Source organism: Pectinophora gossypiella, chromosome 21, assembly GCF_024362695.1.
Source record: "Pectinophora gossypiella chromosome 21, ilPecGoss1.1, whole genome shotgun sequence".
Lineage (NCBI taxonomy): Eukaryota > Metazoa > Arthropoda > Insecta > Lepidoptera > Gelechiidae > Pectinophora > Pectinophora gossypiella.
This window is the reverse complement of record NC_065424.1, coordinates 2,569,489-2,592,980: the sequence shown is the minus strand read 5'-3', so window position 1 is coordinate 2,592,980 and position 23,492 is coordinate 2,569,489. Positions and strand designations below refer to the sequence as shown.

The window sequence follows — 23,492 nt, the reverse complement described above, 5'->3', positions numbered from 1 at the left end:
CGGATCCAACAAAATGTGTTAAATATTATATACAAATTAATTAATAAAAACAATCCCTACCTTGAATAGATAAACCTACCTCTTTTGGTATTGGCATGGAAACTACCACCAATCTGAAAATAACCTTGTTATCACGGGCCAAAAGGTGAAATTCAGAGGATAACTCCCGTCTGGACCAGCGATATTGTTGTTAATATATTCTCCTTTTTACAAAGCTTTTATGCAAATATTATTTTGTTTGTGTTCGAATTGACTCAGTACGATAAATTATAACATGAGTATTCATAAAAAACAAGTGGCAGTTAATAAATTTTCCTTCGTCTCTTTGCCTCACGATTTAAGAATTACGTATTTAATCTAATAGGAAACTGTAAACTAGGCAGCATGGTCTTATGATCTTAGCCTGACCCACAAATGGGCAAAAAAAAGGAGACTGTAAAACTTTTATTGAAATGTTTAAGATCGTCATAGGTTATTAGGTGCGATAAATGTGCGTGGCAATGCAATTTAGTATTTAATTTATTTAGGTTGGTATCGGCGCTATAAAAACAGTCCATTATATAACTGAGGTTATGAAATGTTTTAGTAGCCAATATAAGCGTTGGCTGGTAACCTGGCATTTTACAAATTGTCTGTCTAATCTTAGAATAAGTACCAAAAGTGGCTGCAAGTTTTTTCCCCATCCCTTCTTCTTCTCTCGTGTGGGTTGAGAGGTGGATTATCAACCTCAACAACCCTGGTGTCGGGGTTACTATTGAGCCGCCAATGGCCCTTGTAACGACTACTTACTTACATCAGTAAGTAGTAACTGGGACCAACGGATTAACGTGCCTTCCGAAGCACGGATAATCTTACTTTCAGATAATCAGGTGATAAGCCTGTAATGTTCTAACCAAACTAAGGATCACAAAGTAATTTTTGTGATATTTCCCCACCGGGATTCGAACCCGGGACCTCCAGATCGTGAGCCTAACGCTCAACCACTGCACCACGGAGGCCGTTTCCCCATCCCTAATAGCGGTTATTATGTGATCTCCTTAGACAGTAAAGATTTTAAGAATCAGTAAGTTTACATGTCTAATTAAAAAAGAATGATAAATTACAGTTATAAAACACAAGAATATTAAACATGTACATATAAAGTTAAAGGTATAGCTTATTACAAAGTAAGCGAAGTGTTGTAACTCAAAACTTGCTACATTAGTGTGGATCGTCTTTTGTTCGATTGCATCATCACCCTTTGATGACAATATTGTTTTACAAATTGTATGAACGCGCACGAAGCAATTCGCGTCTATCTAGAGTGTTATTTTCAGCAAAAACAGGGTTCAATAATAATAAGTATTAGGTACTTAATTATTCTCTCAACCTTTATGTTGTATTTTTAGATATTTGCGCCTGTCAATAATACACTTATAATAATTAGTACCTACATGAAATGTTCGTTCGCGATAACCTTAGTCAGTTTTGTATGATTAATCATTACATTTTGTGCTGCTGACTTTTAATATTTTGAATTTTTGACCAACTTAACAAAATTAAGATGTTGTAAAGACGAAAAATATCCTGGACGCTGTAAGTCCGACTTGAGGCGTGAAGTGTGATCAGTAAAATAGGGTAGTTTCCAAGTAGTCAAATCAGTTACCTTGTACTAAACGTCAAAACATGAAAATATCATGGAATTTGTATGAAAAAGCAACCTGTGATGTCATAGAAAAACATGACAAAAAGTCGCACTTATTATTACATTTTTCTTTGTTAAAATTCATAAATAAGTTAAATAGAAAAAAGAAAACGTTTTTTGTCAACCTTTAGATCAGTCTTTATTTAGTACCTAATCAGATTTTCATAATTTATCTTTTACCTAGGAAACTTCCCGATTATAACCTCTTCTGTATCATCTCTTTGTTTTATACTTTCCATGTATTGATAAAAACTTGTACTGAAGACTAGGCAGCATGGTTTTATGATCTTAGCCTGACCCTCAAATGGGCAAAAGGAAAAAAAAATGATAAAAAAATATGGCACTCTAATATCAGTGTGATCATGGGGTCTGAAGAGGCCACATTGAACGAATTAATGTAAAAAGCAATATTGCAATTTGACATTTGGGCATATAAAAGTAAGTGCGCAATGTTAATAAATAAATGTCAAATCATTATATTGCTTTTTAAGGTGAATTTCTTCATTAAGGCCTTTTTTACCCCCTTGGTGATCACCCAATGGTTATGAAATGCCAATGCATGTAAGGGCTGGATATCTTTGAAATGTTTTCTTCTTTTTTTATTTGAATGAATATTAGTTTAGGTACATTTACTAAAGAAGTCTGAAAGTTATTTTCATTAGAAACAGAAGAAGAAGAAGGTCATGTCAATGTGACAATTCTTATATAAAACAGCGACTTGAGCATGATCTTGGCGGCAGTCTTAGCTGAGATTAGTTTATTAATTATTCACATAAAACATTTCATAGATTTTCTCACACTCTCATCTAACTTGGAAGTATAAAATCTAACAATCCTTTTATAAATATTGTCTAGAATAAATGGAAAATAGTGCATAACCATCACTTGTTGTCACTTAGGAATCCGTGTTGCAAGACTCGTTGGCTAAGCATTGCGGCTCGTGTTTTGATTTTACCAACGTGTCATAATGGCCATTGTACTATGGGAGCTTCGCACATGTGTTATGCCAAAGCGGACTCTATAAACGCCCGTGTTTGGAGAAAATCGCGTATCGTACTCAAAACAATTATGTCGTGTAAGTACTAGGTTCAAGATAAATTATGAAATTCTTATTGCTAAAGAAAGACAGATCTTAAACTAACGAAAAACATTTTCTTTTTTCTATTTAACTTATTTATGAATTTTAATCAAGTAAAACGAAATTAAAAACGCAGGGTGCCTGGCAGAAACTGCTGTTTAGCAATAAGGCCGCCTATTGTGCTAATGTTTTTATTAGTATGTTTATGTCCTTTGTATATGTCGTTGTGCAATAAAGTTATTATTGATTGATTGAATAAGTCCGACATTTTATCACATTTTTCTATGACGTCACAGTGTGCTTTTTCTTATAATTTCGTGTTTTGACGGTTAGTAAAAAGTAACTAATAGTATGATTAGTTCGATTAGCCTATTTTGCAGCCTATTGACTTATTATTATGTTTTTCTTGATTAAAGTTCATAAATAAGTTAAATAGAAAACTGTTTTTCGTTAGGTTTAGATCTTTAGATGTCTTTATTAAGTAATCAGAATTTATCTTGAACCTACACGACCCAATTATGTGAGCAGCGCAAGAAAAAAATAGTTGAGCACTGCTGTTTTATCGCATAAAATTCAAGTAGGTAATATAAGTCTGCCTATTATGTTTGATACTGAATCGATTTCTGCTACATTCTCCGATAATGAACACTCCAGAATTCTTACCGTAGCATTGAGCACATCGATAAGTAAGTTACAGTTTACAAAACAGTGACCTCTCGAAATGATCAAAACAAGGTTCGTGACGCTATTTAATAACATATCATTGTCTCTTTCTATCGGAGCCAGAGAAACAGAGACGCAAACAGTCAGAGGTGACGAAACTTTGACATCAAAAATTAAATAGGCGTCTATTATTCGTCATCATTTTACTTAGATAATTTTCCTGTTTACGATGGGATTAAAATTGTTTCGAAATAAAAAAACGAAAAAAAAAAATAGTGAATTAGAAGTATGCTACAAAGTTTTTAAATTTTTTTACCCGCCAAAAAAGAAAATGACAGCCAAAAAAATATGGAACACGTCAATTTTAGGCGGACATCTTAAACGGCCTTTTCAAAATTCTAATGTATAACCAGACATAAATAAGTTGAGAGCATACGTCAGATAGGTTGCATACCATCGAGATGCATATTTCATTCCTCCGGGTTTTGATTTATACGTTCATACATTTTAAAATTTACGGCTTTCAATCATCTGTCCCTTTCCTTTTCGGCGGATAAGAAAAGGACAGGTCGGAGGTGTCTAGGTGATAAAATTCTCTGTTGGAATCAGCACCAATGTTTATGTTGGGACCCAGGATTAAAAAGTGGCTGCAAGTTCTATTTGACCTTGTAGCTTTTGTCATGCGACTTAGTTTATTTGCTTACGTACGTTACTTCCTTATCAGTCGTCGCAAAAGTTTCCATACATACACTTCTATTTCCCACCGGGGTGGGCAGAGACTATGGGATTCCATTTGCTTCGATCCTGACACAATTCTCTTGCTTTGTCCACATTCGTGATACACGCACGTCGGTTCAGAATAGACCGTACTGAACTAAGGACATCTCCAAATTGGTCAATGTACGTCCTTCTAGGTCTTTCTCTGCGAGCCCTACCACCAACCTTCGCTGTATATACTAAGACTAAATTTTCCCTTGTAATAATGCAAATTGTAGACATCGTTATTAGCTAACGTTCAGATAAATGTTAATTATATTTTAGATTCAAGTTCTTTTGTTGTGGGCAGTCGTACAAATTTAACTCTATAAAAAAAAACATAACTATGAAATCAATATCAAAGATATCAGGTGCGAGTCTTCAGCGCTCCCCATTTGTTCGGTCAAGTAGTACCATATAAGGCAACTAAAATTGTACCTAAGTAGTTTTGGATCAAAAAGAACCCTAAATAGGGAGATAATAGGTATATTTAGTTTTAGATATTAGTTTTTATGTTTATTTTTCTTGCTAAAAAGCGATAAAAAAAATCGAAAATGCGTGTTTTATTTCTAAGAAGCGTCAATATATGTCGCTTGCGTTGCCAACGCCATATATTTGTTGCTAAGTCGTTACCTAATCACCTGCATTATCGTGGTCAAGCCATTTGTCACCTGACGCTATCGCGGCCAAGCTATACAGTTCAATCCGTTATCGGTGCTACCACATCATTCCATGTGACGACCTCAAACCGCTCTTCTAAGAATATGACTCTATTGTTCTGGGAAAATAGCGTGCAATAAGTGTTATTTACAGATGACTAATGTCAGGTAGTTAGCTTATGACATTGCTGTTACAGTACATACATACAAAACTAAATACTCGAAATGTGTATTTTCGTTAGCAATAACATAAAACATTTTCCCCCAATATACTAAACCAAATAATTTAAGACCTCGCAACGCACTGGCTAAACTGCCTTTCCATTTAAAATTTGTAGACTTCGGCCCTCACTCTATGTCCGTTAAAATAAACAAGAAATTACCTAAATTCATAACTGAAATAGACAAAATACATCTCTTCAAAATGACGTTAAAAATACTTAATTGAAAAATCATTCTATACTGGGGTTAAAATGGCCACATCGGAGCAATACATTTAAGAAAGCAATATTGCAATTTGACATTTGCGCATATAAAAGTAAGTGCGCAATGCAAACAAATGTCCAATAGCAATATTGCTTTCTTAGGTGAATTGCTTCAATGTCGCCATTTTAACCCCCCTGATTATTGTTAATGTACAATCTTTATTATTTTTATTCTTGGTTTTCTATTTTCATTGTGTATAATTTTAATTTGTTATAGTGCCCTTATAGGGTTCCTGTTTGAACATTCCTCTACTTTTAAGACCTTTGTAAAAACATCATCATCATCACCAGCCCATTAACGTCCCCACTGCTGGGGCACGGGCCTTCCCTATGGATGGATAGGGAGATCGGGCCTTAAACCACCACGCGGGCCCACTGCGGATTGGTGGTTATTAACGACTGCTAATGCAGCCGGGACCAACGGCTTTACGTGCCTTCCGAAGCACGGAGGAGCTCGAGATGAAAACTTTTTTTTGTGGTCACCCATCCTATGACCGGCCTTTGCGAAAGTTGCTTAACTTCAACAATCGCAGACCGAGCGCGTTTACCGCTGCGCCACCGAGCTCCTCAAAAATTTTTGTTTGTAAAAACATCAAGAATGCAATATTTTATCTTACCTTATCTTAACTCACGGCGATAGTCCTAATGGGCTGGCCAGAGCCACAAGTAATCAGAAGTCATTTTGCAGCCACTTTTGAGACATTAAGTACTAATTTGCATGTGGGGGTTTTAAAAGGCCACATTGGAGCAATATAGCTATTTGACATTTGTTTGCATTGCGCACTTAATTTTATATGCGTAAATGTCAAATTGCTATATTGCATGTTTAGATGAATTGCTTCAATGCGACCTTATCCCTCATTCGTCGCTTATCGCTATCAGCCCATTAGGGTCGGTTGATTCTTCAAATATAATCCCCTCAGAGGACGTCTTGATCTAACCCAACCTAACTGGTTGTTAGGCATTCTCTGTCTGGCTGAGATATTTTTTTTTGTCAATGCCTTTTGAGGCAAATCTACAACAATAAGTCACGTCAAGAAAAGTAACTGATTTGACTAGTTGGAAACTAGCGTATTAAAATCGGTAGTTCTACGGTTAATCCAAATTATAATTGAAGACGTATTATTATTGATATGTGCCATATGTGTGACTATCTATGTGTGATATCGGTTATCTTGGTTTTAATCCGTCGCCGTGCATAGAGGGGGTCACAATATAGAGGGTGTTAGTGACATCGTAACGAAAACTTTGAGGGATGATTCAGACCATGATTCTGAGTTGATATTAAGTGGAATTTTCCGAAAAAAAAAACTTAAATTTTCGCAGTGAAAACTGTGGGGTTAGCACCGTAAGCGCACGAGTCTTTCTCGCCTCGACGTACGTCACCCGTCACTGTCTCACAGTACTGCACAGAACGAGACAGACGATCTCTGTCACGGCTAGAAAGAGTCGCGTGCTTACGGTGCTAGGCCCGCTGTACTTAGGATAAATTACTAACTCATGGGTGCAATTTCGGTACTGGGATTCGAAGCGGCGCTCCCCGACAGAAACAAAAAGCAAACATAAATTAATTTGCCCGTTTGTTCCAGCTCAAAAGACGATGAGATCGACGGCAACTGCATAGTCCGCGCGCGGGGCCTCCCCTGGCAGTCCTCGGACCAGGACATCGCCAAGTTCTTCCGCGGCCTGAATGTGGCCAAGGGGGGCGTAGCCCTGTGTCTGTCCCCGCAGGGCCGCCGCAACGGCGAGGCGCTAGTGCGGTTTGTGTCTCAGGAACACAGAGACATGGCGCTCAAACGACACAAGCATCATATCGGCCCGCGATACATTGAGGTCAGTCCTTACTACCAGAAAAACTCGGTGTCATGTGTTGGGCTCACGATACGGAGGTCCCGGGTTAGAATCCCGGTGGAACATATCACAAAAATCACTTTGTGATGATGCTTTGGTTAGGATATTGCAGGCTGACCACCCGATTTTCCGAAAGTAAGATGATCCGTGCTTCGGAAGGCACGTTTAGCTGTTGGTCCCGGTTACTACTTAATGATGTAAGTACGTAGTCGTTACATGAGCCATGTCAGAGGCCTTAAGCCACTCAATAATAACCCTGACATCAGAGTTGATGAGGTTGGTAATCCACCTCACAACCCACACGATAGAAGAAGATTCAATGCTTTCACCGCTGAGCACGTTCGAAAACAAATTCGTAAATCATTGGTTTAAGTTGTCATGCGTTCTTTCATCTGGGCTACCACGACTATTTTCTAACCCTCCTAATGGTCTCAGGTGTACCGCGCGAGTGGCGAGGACTTCCTGGGAGTGGCGGGTGGCGCCACGTGCGAAGCGGCGGCCTTCCTGTCGCGCGGCGCGCACGTCATCGTGCGCATGCGCGGGCTGCCTTACGACGCCACGCCGCAGCAAGTGGTTCGTATAATACTCCATACATTTATCACTAATTTAAGCGCCACGCTCTTGTCGGTGTAGCATTCACCATGCTACTTATCTAGGGAAATATAAAGCAGTGGTTTCACTCTTGTCTTCCGCCCCGCAGTACTCTGTTTGACGCGAGTGGAATAGCGCCCAGAGTAGTCCATTTCAAAACCGTACTAGGACTCCTGTCCTCCGCCTCTGAATCGTACTGACAGTTACTGCTGTCCTTTATCAGGTTCCAGGACTCTATTATACTCTATTAAATATAACTCGGTTAATTTGACAGCTGTCAGAATAATAAACTTCTCTGATATACTTATCTCTTTCGCACTATTTATGCAGATTTTGATAAGAGCAGGTGAAACGAAAATTGTTGTTCAGCATCGAAGCAGGTGTTTCGGGTTACCCATTTTGGAAGCAGTGTAGGTACATAGTCATAAATAGCCAGTGGCGGCCCTAAGGCGGTGCGAGCGATGCGACCGCACCGGGCGTCAACTGCAAAATCAACCAAGACTGGTTTACCCTGGCCGCAAACTAACTCCGGGTTAGATTGCGACCACATAAAACTCATACCGGGTAGCCAACAACAACAACAGTTTTAAAATATTTAAACACGTCTTGTCATGCGACTTAGTTTATTTGCTTACGTACGTTACTTCCTTATCAGTCGTCGCAAAAGTTTCCATACATACACACTCTCACGTTTACTATACTAAGGGATTCCATTTGCTTCAATCCTGACACACTTCTTATGCTTCCTCCACATTCATCAATCGTTTCATACACGCACGCCGGTAATAGATCGTATGAAACTTTTTCTAAGGTCATCTCCAATTTGGTCAATGTACGATCTTCTAAAGGCTTTCTCTGCCATCCCTACTAACAACCTGTAAGTAGAATTGTTGTTTATTCTATGCTGATACTCTTCCAGCTGGAGTTCTTCTCGTCGGGCGAGGACCCGGTGCACGTGCTGGACGGCGTGGAGGGCGTGTTGTTCGTGCGGCGCGCCGACGGCCGCGCCACCGGGGACGCCTTCGTGCTCTTCGCCAAAGAAGACGACTCGCCCAAAGCGTTGTCACGGCACCGCAAGCTGATCGGCGCACGGTACATCGAGCTGTTCCGTAGTACCACGGCTGAGGTTCAACAGGTGAATATTAAGGGCTTTTTGGAAGAAGTGTATCTTCCAAACAGTTTCATTCAAACACAAAAATATATTTTATTCATTAGACAGCAGAGTTACACTTTGTATCGTCTTTTAGATAAATATGATTTTTGATAAACGTCTCATCCGCCTAAAACTAATGCAACATCTCACAACCTGTATAGCCGAGGAAAAGAGGCCGAAACACGTCGGCACAGGGTTCTCACAGTGTCGTAAAGCGACAGCGCCATCTAGTGTCGCAGCGACGAACCGCGGCTGCGTTCATTCTCGTTCAGAAACAACTTTCATCTTGAGTTGAGACCACTCCCGTTGAAAAACGACGCCATCTTGGACGCTAATCGCTATTACTTACCCATCTGAAAAACGTTATAACTATATAGAAAATAAATGAATATCTCACGAACGGTTAAATACTTAATATTACATATTTCCCTTTGTAGAGAGTTTTGTGCTCTAGAACTCTAGTATTCACTCTAGGTCAGTTACATTAAAAGAAATTAGATAGTGGTGCTAATTCCTATAGACACAATCTAATTTTATTTTAAGTTATACCTGGAATTTTCTTATCCGCCGAAAAGGGAAGGGACGGCTGATTGACAGCTGTTAATTTTAAAAAGAATAGGTGAATGAGTGAATAACCCGGTCGAATCTAATAGGCCTCTCGGTGGTATGCAAAACGTTTGACGTGTGCTGTCAACTCAATTCTGTCGGGTTATTGCCCAATGTCAATTTTTAGAGGGTTGTTTTAGATTTGTGCCCAAAATTGATGTGTTTTCCATAAATTGTATGCCGTGTTGATTACCCGTCCCTTTCCTTTTCGGCGGATAAGAAAATGACAGGTATAACTTAAAATAAAATTAGATGCTGTTTATAGGAATTACCACCGTTGTCAAAATATTTTTTCCAATATGGCGGCAAAATAGCAATTCGGAGAGAGCATGTCATGTCAAATTATTATAATTAATCGTCAAATTTTCAAATCTCCCGGAAATCTTTCCAGGGGGGTTAATAAAGCAATTCATCTAAAAGAAGCAAAAATAAATGACAGGAATATAATGCAAGGTTATTAAATGAAAGTGATTGTTGCGGTCACGTCGTGTCCATAATGTTATCTGCCGCATAACGCAACGCAACGGTCGGTTTATCGATTATGAGTCGGTTTACCGTGGTTCTGATATTGTTAAAGTACGATATTTAGTACTTATATGTTGCTTATGTAGCATTTATAAGGTTATTGTTTCGATTGTATTTCTGCGGGGTCAAAATGGCCACATCGAAGCAATTAATCTAAGAAAGCAATATTGCTATTTGACATTTGTTTGCATTGCGCAGTTACTTTTATATGCGCAAATGTCAAATTACAACATTGCTTTCTTACATGAATTGTTTCGATGTGGCAATTTTAACCCCGTGATATGCTTGCGTAGTATACACTTTTTGTTTAAGAAGTATATAAAGATATTTGCAAAAATAATAATTGAAACTCAATTTAATTATGCAGTAGTAATTTCGATTTGGTTGGCACATAATTACATATTTGATAAAGTGGTTATTAACCAATGAATAAGTATACTAAATAGAAAAAAGATAGGATGAAACTGCCGTCACGTACATTTTCACCCGAAAAAGGGAATACCAGAAATTTTCAATATTTTGGATATTTCTACAAGTACTTACATACTTTGTGTTTTAAAAAAATTACAATACAAAATAAAATAATGCATAGTAATTTTGAATGTCAAAGTCGTAGGAAAACATGAAGAATAATACACTATTATATTTAAATTATGTCATTACATCATTGTACAAATCACTGTCCGACGTATCACACGCAACACAAGTGATTGTTACGGTAATGCGCGACCTCTTGTCTATAACGAATGAATTTAGTATTTTATTTCCATAGCTGCCCTTGGAAGATCGGTGAGTCAGTTGCATGAGAGTTTACTTGTATGTTGAGTTTGTAGTTGCATAAGTGGGTGGTCTGATGATCTTCAGAATGTACTGTAACAGCGACTTGTTTTTGCATTTTATTTTATACCAGATAGGAAGGAGAGAGTATGTGTGTGTGGGAGTTATAGAGAGAGGATTTTCCGTGTTTATATCTCCATGTTTTATATTAATATTAATACGTAATACACTAAACAAAACCTAAACGTACGTTTCAAAGGTATTAAATGACTTACGAACTAGAATGTGTTGAGTTTTGTTAATTAAATAACAGTATTCTATTTCTTATACAAAATGTGTGAGTTTCAACACAGATCAGTACTATTCTGACCTTCTTACGTGTAGGTTCTAAATCGGTCCCTGGAGAACCGCACGAGCGCCAGTAGTACACCGTCAACGGCAGCGGCGCCGGCCGAGGGACTGCTGCCGGTGGCGCTGGTACCGCAACATGTCATCACCTCCGGCACAGCCAAGGATTGTGTGCGACTGCGCGGCTTGCCCTATGAAGCTCTGGTATGATGACATTTTAAATTGTTACATTAGTATTTTTATGACCGCATCTTTTTAAAATGAGAAGTCAATCGTACGAAGACGATAAAACGGTGAGAATTTTATGGCGGTGGTATTAGTTATTGAACGCTTTTTATTAATTTTGTCGCAGGTCGAGCACATACTTACGTTCCTGGACGAGTTTGCCAAGAACATCGTAGTCCAGGGAGTGCACATGGTCTATAATGCCCAGGTAAGTTTCAGATAGTACCCTGCAGATTTATATCACGCTAGCTGTTTAAAGAGATATAACGTGATAATTTACTTATTGTAGATGTTGTTCAAACCCCAATTTCTTTTTCTTGCACTATAGTAAGTGAAGGACAGCACTAACTTGTCAACATAAAATTAGGTTAACTTTTTGATATAGGCTCCATTATATGTCATGACAGGTATTTTACATCAGTAACACCAACAAAACATGCAATACCATCGAGATTAGTTAGTAAAGTAGCGTGTGTGTTGGCAGGGCCACCCGAGCGGAGAGGCGTTCATCCAGATGGACAGCGAGACTAGTGCCTTCTTGTGCGCGCAGCAGAAACATCACCGCTATATGACCTTCGGCAAGAAGCAGCGCTACATCGAGGTATGTTTCTCTTCACTTTTGATTTGTCTTAGAGAAATTTTCCTCGAAAATAGAAGGTTTTGCTCGTATAGCTATTGTATATGTATAATAGTACCTATCGACATAAATATACATCAACAAAGTTCGTCGGCGAACGGATGGTCAGTTGGATATTTCTCATGAGACTGGCGACTACTTGTTTAGTCGAAAATGAAACATAATATGATTGGCTGTGACGAAGGTTTTGACAAAAAAATCCAATGAAAATGATAGTGTCGGGTGATGTTCATAAAGTTATGGATCTGACTGAACAAATAATCCACGAGAACTAGGAAAGGAAATATGATGAAGAGTCCGAAGTAATAGTATGTGGGCGGGTGCAGGTGTTCCAGTGCAGCGGCGACGACATGAACCTGGTGCTGACGGGCGGCGTGTCGGCGGCCGCCGCGCCCAAGGTGGTGTCGCCGGGTACGTTGTCCGCGCCACCGCCGCGCCTGCTGGCGCACCACATCGCGCAGCAAACGCTGCTGGCGCGCCAGCACGAGAACCTGCTGCTCGCCTCGCTGCGCCCCGCGCCCTCCCTGTTGCCCATGCTCCCCGCCTACGCCTCGCTCCGCTCCCCGTCCCCCGCCGCGTCCTACCCGCTGCCGCAGGTGGTGTCGCAGCCCGCCATGCTGCCCACCAAACGCACTTATGACCGCGCGTTCACTCCCACCGACGCGACCCCCGCCAAGCGCCAATACGTACCGCAGCAGATACAACCGCCGAGCATCTCGCTGCCGATGTTCTCGTACGCGTCCTCGGGGCCGATCTTCTCGTATGCGAACACGAGCCCGATGCTCCAGTCGTCCATGTACGCAGGCGCGCTGCCTACGGCGCTTCCCGCAGCGCTGCCGGGCGGGTACGGCGCGCTCTCCGCCGGCCTGCCCGCTGCTATGACTAGCCCCTTCCCCGCGACCGCGCTGTCTATGTTCCCCACGTATCCCTACTATCCGGGCGTTTAAATCGCGGCTTTACGTCGGCAATAATAATGAAAATGATAAAAATATAAAGGATGGACATAAAGTTCGTCAAAAGATCGATTGATGACTTGGACTTAAAACGTTTCTCATGAGACTGGCGACTACTCGTGTAGTCGAAAATGAAACAGGGTAACGATGACAATAAGCTCAACAACGTTGGTGAGCTGTCGGGGCGTGCCTTCGCGACAGATTCTTTATAATAGTTTTATATGAATTTATTAAAATAGGACATCAATTTTAAGCGAATCGAAAAATAGGCAGCTAATGAGCAGCTTCAATTCGAGGGGTTAGGTTAAGTACTTACTTAAATCAGTTTTTGTTGTTTATATTATCTTTAAATATTGTTGAACTATCGTCATATGTTTAATTTATAAGTGAACCTGAGGTTGTTTTTCAATGACAAGTAGTTAGTGCATATCGAGGTCTATCGTGTGATCGTCTATCGTTGTGATTTTTTAAATTTAGACATTCCATTATAAAAGACATTTGCCAACTCCGCAAGTCTGAACCAAGGCTGACAACTCCGGTAGTTACGGCTTCTCGCGTTTAATTTAGGTACTTAATATTTGATTGTCGTTTTTGAGTACAATGCACTGTTTTGTGGTTAGTATACACAATTTTTTTTCATATATATTAAATTAGGTAAGCGTATTATATTAGACTTGTTTGTTGATCGTGTTTTTACATTTGCGAAATGAATTGATTCTTTTTGAGGAATTATTAAACGATCGTTAAATTTAAGTTTTTTTACAAGTGTAGTAGGCCTTCGGCGGTCGTCGTATTTCTCCTTTTCCTTTCCATTTCAATCCCAGTTCCTGTACAATGTTCACCTAACAATAGAGCATTTAATGCCGAATACTCGACCTTCTTTGTTTTTTTTATTTTATATTTCTTATTAAAGAGAGTTTATTAATATTACTTAGTAATATTACAAAGACTCGACTATTCGGCTGTTCTTCACTAGCTTAACGTCATGGTCCGATATTACCTCACACCACTTAGTGTAATCATGTCGTAATTTCGTAAACAGGTCCTGAACACATTTCCGAAAAAGCATGGTCACCCTAACTTTTTGTTGTCAATGTTCGTTAATCTGGTGGCACCCTGTCATTTTACAATTCATCACGGTATTATAAGGACATTAATTTCGGGAATGTGTCTCAGTTTGGGTGTACTGTATGATGGAGAGCTAGATAATAAAGTTAACGTCATATTCTATGGTGTTGCCATCGTTGATCACAATAGGTATGGGGCTTTAGTCACAACTACACGGTGTTATGGTTAATCTTTGTTCTGTTCATTTTCTATATTTACAGGTTTAAATTGTCGAACAAATTGACATTCAAGACTTATTTTTTTGTTAAACGAATGTATAAGTCTTGAATGTCGATTGGCATTGATGTGTTTAAATAACCTGCGCAAGTAACTGTCAAGTACTGGAAGAATTTTACTTCTCTCAAACACTTATCATATAATTTACATTTCTTGAATATTTGACGGGCGGGGTGTTATCGGGTTAAGGGTGGTTTTGTCCAGTATTTGGGAGCAGGTACACAAACGACAAATTAATATTTAATCTTGTTACTCAGTACAATGTCTATGATATAAATATTGTTGTATTTGGTGTATCCGACGGGGTGTGATATGGAAAATGTGCATGTTCGGGTAAGTATGCCAATGGTTTGTTGTTGAGACTATTTACGTCATTCACAAAATGGGTCCCGCATGGTTCGCTTGTCGAAGGAGCAGAATTTGTTGCATGAGTTACACAGATACAGGCCTACCAAAACTGTCTTTTACATCGGCCAATCAAATGCCTTTACAATCACGTCATATTTTTGACGTAACGCTCTTCCGCTGAGTTAACTGTGAAATGCATTTTAGGTGGCAACGACGTGTGGTTTTGATCGGTCGATGTGTATACAAAGAGTAAAATTTAGAAATGGAACAATAGCAGAGATGTCGTCTTCTCAGTATGTCGCTTGTAGCATCTAAGTTTTCCACAGCACACTGCGGCGGATACATACGTACAGCTTTACTGTATGTTGTTTTCAAACAAATTGTACGCGGTAATAGCTTGGACTTGTTACTACGGTTTTCGTTCAAATCGATGTCACTGTTCTGTTTTTCATTTCGGCATTGTTAAAATTTTTACTCAAAGATACTTTATTCGAGAACTGTGTTGTAACAAGTCCATATTTAATACGGTTTTTCCTTGCGAATTTTCTTAGCTACGCGTTAAAGCCTTCTGCAGTTATAGTACAACCCCTACCCTGGCAGGAAGTCCTCCAGTCATCAACTCACACGCTAGCTTTCTTTTCTCTTCTTTTCTGAAGCCTATTGCTTGTTATCTAATACGAAACAGTATCAAATTATTTCAGGTGTTTCAACGATCTTTAGTGCACGTGATGATTATTCAGTTTATGTTTACTGACTACTTAACATTCCATATGCTTACTTGTGATTTATACTTTTGAAGAAATTAATTACCATTTAGGCAGCAAAGTTCGCGGGAAAAGACTGTAAAATTGATTATTTTTAATCATTCCATTTAAAGTATATAATATTTTACAATATATTATTCACTTATGGTCAGATTTCCTTTAAGATTTCTTCATAAGTTAACTCATGAAGTCATTCCACACTTCACAATAAGCTCTGCACTAAATTTAATTGAAACACTTCAGTGTTGTGACTGGGGGAAGTGGTGTGAGGACGTCAGTGATACAAATGTCACCTGACTGGGATCAAGTCAAATTAACTGGTAAAAGGTCGAAGTAAATCTAAAGTGGAACTTATAAGCTTTTAATGTCTTCTTGTTAGAATGATAATGAGTTTTTATTATAATTATTTTTAGTTGGCTAATTGTAGTTTATTACGTACTTCAAATAAATAGATAATTTTTGTGTTAGATCATGATTATTGCGAGTTTCTCTGGTTTGTGGTTGGTTGTGCTATTTGTCCTTTCTATTGTAACTAGAGCTTCGTATAGAGGATACTTGTGAAGGATGGGTATACACTAACACTCCCCATGGCCGTCGCGCATCGTCTTGTCTATGTTCTACTAACACTATAATTATATGTCACGTCTATACATATTTATGACTTCATTGGGTAAACAAAGGTTATATTTTGTGGTGGCAAGGTTGTTTTTATTATTCTTATTAAATTTTTCTCCATTCATTGACGTGAAGTCCCAATATGAAGCACGTACAAATTACTAATCATTATAAATTACAAAAAAGACCATTGTAATCTGAAAAACAAATGGGTTGTGCTGATGGTACGTACACATGCATTTCTGAGTAGGGTATCCATGTTTTCTTGGCCAGGAAAGACATTTATTTTTATTATGTAAGTTTAGACAAGTGCGTCCACAAATGTATTAAGGTTGCTGCTACGATGGGTATGTATAAAACTAATTTGTATTTAACCAAAATATGTCCTTGTTTACCCATTTTCACCGAAAACAGTATTCGTCTCTAAGAGCTTAGACACAGCACTTAAAACAACTTTCCTATATTATTTATGTTATATGTATAACTTCGCTTAAGTATAAGACAGGTACAATCACTTCAACACAAGCAAGCTACACATACGACCATGTATAACTTCCTTCACAAGATAATTCAGTATAAATAGCACGATCATATCCTCCCCGCCTCCTAACATAGCTTTTTATTAACTAAGTCTAGTACAGAACAAATGTATAATACTTTACAAAGGGCCATTTCAATATACGTAGAAAGGTAGTGGGACATTTTGAAATAAAAATGTTGCGGGTCTGTCACAGAATAACGGAATGGTGTCTGTCATAGTAAGCACTCAAGCTTCATCTATAGCCATGATTTAAATAATTATTCTCTATTTATTCACAGGGTGTTGTAGCCAAAACTGCTTAAATTACTTGAGATATACATACAAAGTACAGTGATATATATTTTTTATATCTAGTTTTTGTAAGTTAAAATTATTTGTACCTATAAATTATTATTATACGATAAGTATGGCAAAACATAGTGGAAAATGATAATTTAAACTGTATTTTAAGTTCCGGGAATCCTTATATTTTCATTGTTCAGCAGTAACTCTATTTTTGATTCAACCATCACTTTAATTTCTTCTTTTTTCTGCCAAACTCTATCCATATATTTATTTATATTTTTAATATATGTATGTTGTATAATTATTAATATTTTTACATTAGCAAGGTAAACTTTATAGTAGGATATGAATATAATATTTTGAGTAATATATCCGGCTTGGCTACAACCCTGTGAAAACATCATGTTCTGCTTCGGAGGAATGCATGAATGACCGGTGACAGAATTAAATACCTTCTTGTACATGGGAAGAGTACAGCTTAGTGTGTCGTAGAGAAAACATGTTTGTGCTTAATATAGTGGACCCCGAGCCATGGTTAAGGCGCCCTTACACTGGGTGATGTTAGTACACCGACATATTCACTTGTAACAGTAAGTACAACCTTCCATTTGTTGTGGGATCACGTAAGATACTCTACCTTACTTCTTTATTATAGCATTTATATTTATTGCGGCCTCAACTGTTCTTTTTTAATACCTAAGTAGATTCATTACTGTTATTTGCTGTGTCAAGAGTCGGGTCGACTCTTGTTATCCTTTATTTTTCATATTTTTTACGTTGAAATCTTTTTATTAATTTAGGTGCAAGTTTAATGTCCATTTGAATACTAATGTGATATCGTGCCTAATATTTTCGTTTGTGCCAAGGATCTATTGTTGAGGTCGCAAATCCAGTGCTAAACGTACTAGGGTACTAGGCGAGCATACTTTGGTATAGTCCGCAGAATAGCTTGGTGGTTGGCGAGCGGCGGCGTGTGTAACATTCGGATATTTGGTGTAAGTTGCGCACTGCTTTGGTGGAGTTTTAATGCGTTCTCAAATCTGGTGAGTGTCATTGTTTTAATTACAACAAACATATGTGTACGTCCTGTTCCGTGCGAATGCACACCGCTACGCGGGCTGGTTGGCTGACCGCGTTAATTTTGTAGGTTTCTATTTGAATTTCATAGGGATATTTTACGAGGAAAGGTAAATAGAATCGATTTTTTTAGTCTTGGATATGTTAACTTCTATCTTTGTGCAGTAAAAAACGAAAATCTATACGATTGAAGCAATACGTACCTGTGCCAATCACTAGTTTTTCAAGAATTTAATTTATATATTACAAAATTACTTACAAAAGCTCTTACTATATAGTTTTTCTTCATATATTCAGTCAGCTAATCACCCCGTCCACTATACAACACCTTAACTAATAATATACTATGGGATCTTCCGCATAATATTTATTTAGGCACAAACTGGGGGATACATATTGGGACCTAAAATGGGCAAAATGTGGCGTATTAGTGCAAATTTTATAAAAAAATCTAAGGAAATATTATAAAATTGGTAGTTAAGACCTAAAATTATGTGTGACTAACAGAAAATGCATGATTAATGTATGTATGACCAGTCAGAGGAGTTTCATGATTCATATTTCCATGCGTGGTACAATAATTAAGTCCATATAATGTTGTACATTTTCTCTTAGATATTTCAATAAGGTTTCATCTCTAATAACTTCGCGAGATTAAGATATTATAATGTAGAGCAAGATGTAAGAAAAAAAATCAAGTCCCAGTATATCGTTGTAGTTTTAAATGTTTCATGGAAGAACGAGAGTTTTATTAAGTTTTCAAATTTTGACACAATTTTTTCATACTTAATATTATTCCGCACTTCCGAGCTAAACGAAAACGAGTTATAGAAAGCTGGTCCTATTGGAATAAAAGCATTACAAACGGAATAAATTGCACTATCCGTTTTAGGACCATTTCTCTTTAACTTGAGTAATTGCCTTAATTTAGACATCATATAAAGTATTATATTTGGGATTTCCGCTATATGTGTTGTCTACTAGTAGAGTCAATGATATTTAAATGTAAGCACAATACTTATTTGATATTTATTGTCCACATATGGACAAAAGAAACAAAGAGAATGAGTAATAATAGAAGTGCAGTTGTCCGTACATTTTTCTACTTATGAAGTAACAACGTAATACTTTAAATATAAAGCTTTCAGTGAGACTAGTATATAATGTTAATCGCAGTCATGTATGGTGCTAGGTCCGCTGACGTACTACTACCCGTCGCCACTGGCGGGAGCCCTGGCGCCTCCGCCCCTCGTGTACTGGGGCTACCCCACGCCCCCCGTGTCGCCCGCGCATTACTACCACCCGCCTCATCATCCGCAGACTATGGTAAGTTTATTTGTTTTGAATTTTAAGCTTAGTTTTGACGATTATATGAAAGGTTTATTGAAAGAAAATCAGAGGTTTTCGGTGTAATTTGTTTTTTTATGTCTGTAGAGAACAAATATGCATTTTTTCTTAAAATTAAATACTGTAGCAGCACTATAAATACGATACACTCCAAGTAAATTCAGTTACTTGACGATGATGTTCGAAATCGGTTGTAACGGTTGTTAATATTTAATTAGTTCAAAATTATACAGTGTTTTTACTCAGTTTAGTGCAAAAAAATTCACCTTCAAGCCGAAATTAACGTCTTCTGAATTTAAATAAATTCCAATATCTACCTATATATTTTTTCTTTTTTATAACATTACCTCTTATTTTGTGGTTAGTGTCAAAGACTGCGGGTTTGTAACCCGCCCGAATAATTTCTTTTTCTTTTTTAATACTTATACATATTAGAAAAAGTACAAACACCCGTTATTCCAGATTCCAGAAGTGGTGTCAGTGGGCGGAGGCTCCCCGCTGCCCATCCCGCCGCCCGCCTGCCCCGACCCCTGGCCCGTCTACATGGTCAACTGACGGTACCACATACGCCAGCCGATATTCTAACCTCATACCTACGACAAATTTTAAAAATGAATTATTAGAAAAAAAAAATGTTAACATTAAAATAATCAAAACTTTTACAAGAATTGAATTAACTTAAACATATTTGTAGGAAAGGACGTACATGAAAATAATTTTAAAATTTGATTCGGGTTTTGTCCGAAAAAAATTAAAAATATGGTAACTCTATTTCAGTAGTGAGTGAAATGATTTTTAAAAGAGAAAAAATCTTACTAATATGACTACTTACTTATACTTTTTATACTACATAAAAATATATCGTCGACATAAAAGGTAGAAATAATAATGACGGTTGGTGTGCTTTAGTAGTAACCTTGTAGTCTACACGTTAGTAGTATTTTTAGATATAATTTGAAAATATAAGACCTGCGGGTTTCTCCACGTCGAGCTCAACTAAATTATTTATTTATTTCGTTGATTCTTCTTATATTTTTTTAAAATTTAAAGTTCTATTTGATTGCTAAATAAATTTGTTATTTTGTACCTATAGAATATCCTTGTTTTCCAGTACAGCTTCGTTTCGATGCTTCAAATTATTTTCGTGCTGAAGTTAAATCTTTGTAGAAATATTTCAAATTACCTTCATGCCCGCGAAGGTAAATGTACAAAGCATCTTCTAAGTTTAAAAAACGTTAACATCACTTGCCAAGTTTTATAAAATGACACCTACGGAATCATAAACAAACGGCTCAAATTACTTAAGTGATATTTAATGAAGCGTTATTATCTGAATAGATTTTATTATTTAAAGGATATTATTTAAAATATTACTGATAATTGCCACAAAATGTAGACATTTAATTGTAGATTATAGTCTTATTTCATCTGTTGATCTTTCTGATATTTTAGTGACGAATCTTAATAATTATTTTAATGCGATTACAAGCATAAGAAAAGCGAAAAATGGATGAAATGTAGGTTCCAGTATGAATATCCTATATCGTGAATACATTGCACAAAGCGCCAGTTGGTGACCAATAAATATTATTGCAACTTTGGTCAATATATTTGTTACATACGACATTTATAATGGAACACACATAATTATCAAGTTTAGTGTTGCTATCTTTAACAATACAGAATGTACGAATACATATCTCACTTATTCTGACAACGAATGTGTAACAGTGATATTAAGGTGCTGTTGTTAATATTTTTGTAGCGAATAAACCAAATATATGTTATTTACTTTATTCACTAGTTGTATAGATGTAAGGGAACGCTCAATTAGTGTTACTATAGAAATAAATTGCTAACAGAAAAAAAAATGCCATAACATTAAGTATAATCGTGATACCGGACATTTGAGTAAGTCGCAAGCTAGATCAAGAATTTGTACTTAGACTTCTTAATATTAATCTATAATACAATCTTACTAAAGTGTCCTTTAAAGTGCTCAATTTTGATAAGAAAAAAGAAAAGAATATTCAAGCCGAACTTGACATAGACATTTTGTTTTGTGAGCTTAGTATAGTGAATTTGACTGTAAAATTGTAGCTGATGGCTCTGTCGAGCTTTAGGATAATATATATTTTTTAAATTACCACACGTGGTATATTCCTGACTGCTCCAAAGGTCAGTTCAGTAGTAAGGATAGTATCAATATCGACAGGATGCATCTAAACAATTAGATTATAGGTAACAGTCGATAGTTCGGCAACACTGCTCCATTGCCAACGGCCAGTAAATGTTAAGTTTGGCTTGACTACTAGTTAAGTTCAAGTAGACTAAAACGAAATCGTCTCGAAGTTCTAGGATATTTAGGCAAGCGTTCTATACGAATTATTTCTTCATAAATTATGATTTTAAGATCGTTACTACTCGTCTTCCTACGTGTTTCCATCTATAGGTATATCGTGCCCTATAGCTTTTATTACAGGAAGCAATATAATTAATTCCTAATAGATTTAAATACCACCTATTGATAGCTAGTTGATACATGTTGTATATTTTATTGGCATAATATTATTAGATATTATGAAAAGCAACAAAATCTACGTCTTCCAATCGCGTTAAATGATATAAAATAAAATATTTTTTTATATTTAAGTAGATAGATACTTACGTCACAAATTTCGTGATACGGTAGTTGTTAGTGTAATCAACGTTTAAATGAAAGTATTGGCATGATTTGAACTGAAAATATAAGCAATACTGAAATGTTAAGATGTTTGATATGTTTTAAGATATTTTAAATAAATTTTAAGTCTGCAAACCATGACGTCCAAAGCAGCATGACCGTTTAAAGAAGGAAATACTATTAGAACGAATATTTAGCCCTATTCAGGCTTATATTTATACATTATATAGAAATGTCTATTGTATCATACTTTATGTTAGTAACTTATAAAATATATTCTAGTTGAATATTTGTTTACTGAACTTAAATTAGGAATTCGTTCAATGGCATTATAAAAAGAAATCATATTTAATCTATAAATAATTCGTTATTGTCTTATACTAAACTTGGTATATTTGTGTTACGATTTTAATTTAGTGTTCTCTATTACGTTAATACGTTCTTAAAATTTCAGATAAGGATTTTAATTTATTGTTTCAAAAGTTCGATATATATATATATAGATTAAATAGTTTATTCGATTTCATTTTAAATAAATAACTTTCATTGTTCGTTCATAATAATTATGTTACTTGAAGAATCTGTTACTTATTTTCGTGAAAATTATTGTATTCGTTTGAATTATACATAGTTATATTTTTGTTACTTTTATATTGGATGCCTGTTGACCCAGTGATAATGTTTTTCGTGATCTATTTGAGCTAAATTGTTACCTTCTGTTGTTCTTTTATAGGTCTGTTGAAGTACTAAGCTCCTAGACGATCAATTGAACATTGGCAATTAGGAAATTGTTTATTGATAAATTCTAATATAAGGCGGCAGTGTCTGCATGACAACAGCGCCGCGAATAATACCGAGGGCTTCAACCAATAAACGCAGCGAATGCTATCTACGTAGATGGACATCGAACGGCTATTGGTCGAAGCCCTCGGTGCGCTGCTCGGTTGCCGTGCCGCACGCGCCGTCTCTTATTGACGTTGATAAAAATTGATCGTCTATGGAACGCTTTAGAATGATAATTATTTAATAGTTGTTGTGTAGCTCTATCATTGTAGATTAGTCAATAGAACGTGCAATGTTAGGAAATAGATGTTTCGATATTTAATGCCAAAATTGTTTGGTTTATATCATACAAAGTAGTGAATTGTTCCGATAAATAAATGATAATTATAGTTACGATTGGTTTTATTTAACCCTTTTTTGCTCTAACCTAACCCTTTTTTGATCTAACCTAACCCTTTTTTGATCTAACCCAACCCTTTTTTGATCTAACCCAACCCTTTTTTGATCTAACCTAACCCTTTTTTGTTCTGGCCTAACCCTTTTTTGATCTAACCTAACCCTTTTTTGATCTAACCTAACCCTTTTTTGATCTAACCTAACCCTTTTTTGATCTAACCTAACCCTTTTTTGATCTAACCTAACCCTTTTTTGATCTAACCTAACCCTTTTTTGATCTAACCTAACCCTTTTTTGATCTAACCTAACCCTTTTTTG

The 23,492-nt window shown here is 36.9% G+C and overlaps 1 protein-coding gene across 2 annotated transcripts in view; it reads left to right on the top strand.

Moving 5' to 3' along the window:
• Nucleotides 1-23,171, top strand: part of LOC126376508 (RNA-binding protein fusilli) — a 107,015-nt gene extending 83,844 nt beyond the window's left edge. The window contains exons 7-15 of one of the 2 annotated variants that reach the window (XM_050023947.1): nucleotides 6,915-7,158; nucleotides 7,612-7,749; nucleotides 8,687-8,902; nucleotides 11,213-11,380; nucleotides 11,529-11,609; nucleotides 11,886-12,002; nucleotides 12,365-12,449; nucleotides 19,158-19,291; nucleotides 19,775-23,171. In XM_050023947.1, coding sequence (XP_049879904.1) covers nucleotides 6,915-7,158; nucleotides 7,612-7,749; nucleotides 8,687-8,902; nucleotides 11,213-11,380; nucleotides 11,529-11,609; nucleotides 11,886-12,002; nucleotides 12,365-12,449; nucleotides 19,158-19,291; nucleotides 19,775-19,867 — 1,276 coding nt within the window. In that variant the 3' untranslated portion in view covers nucleotides 19,868-23,171. Of the gene's footprint in view, nucleotides 1-6,914; nucleotides 7,159-7,611; nucleotides 7,750-8,686; nucleotides 8,903-11,212; nucleotides 11,381-11,528; nucleotides 11,610-11,885; nucleotides 12,003-12,364; nucleotides 15,923-19,157; nucleotides 19,292-19,774 lie in introns of those variants that run through there. The other variant, XM_050023946.1, reaches the window with a different exon arrangement.
• The last annotated feature ends 321 nt before the right edge of the window (nucleotides 23,172-23,492 follow it).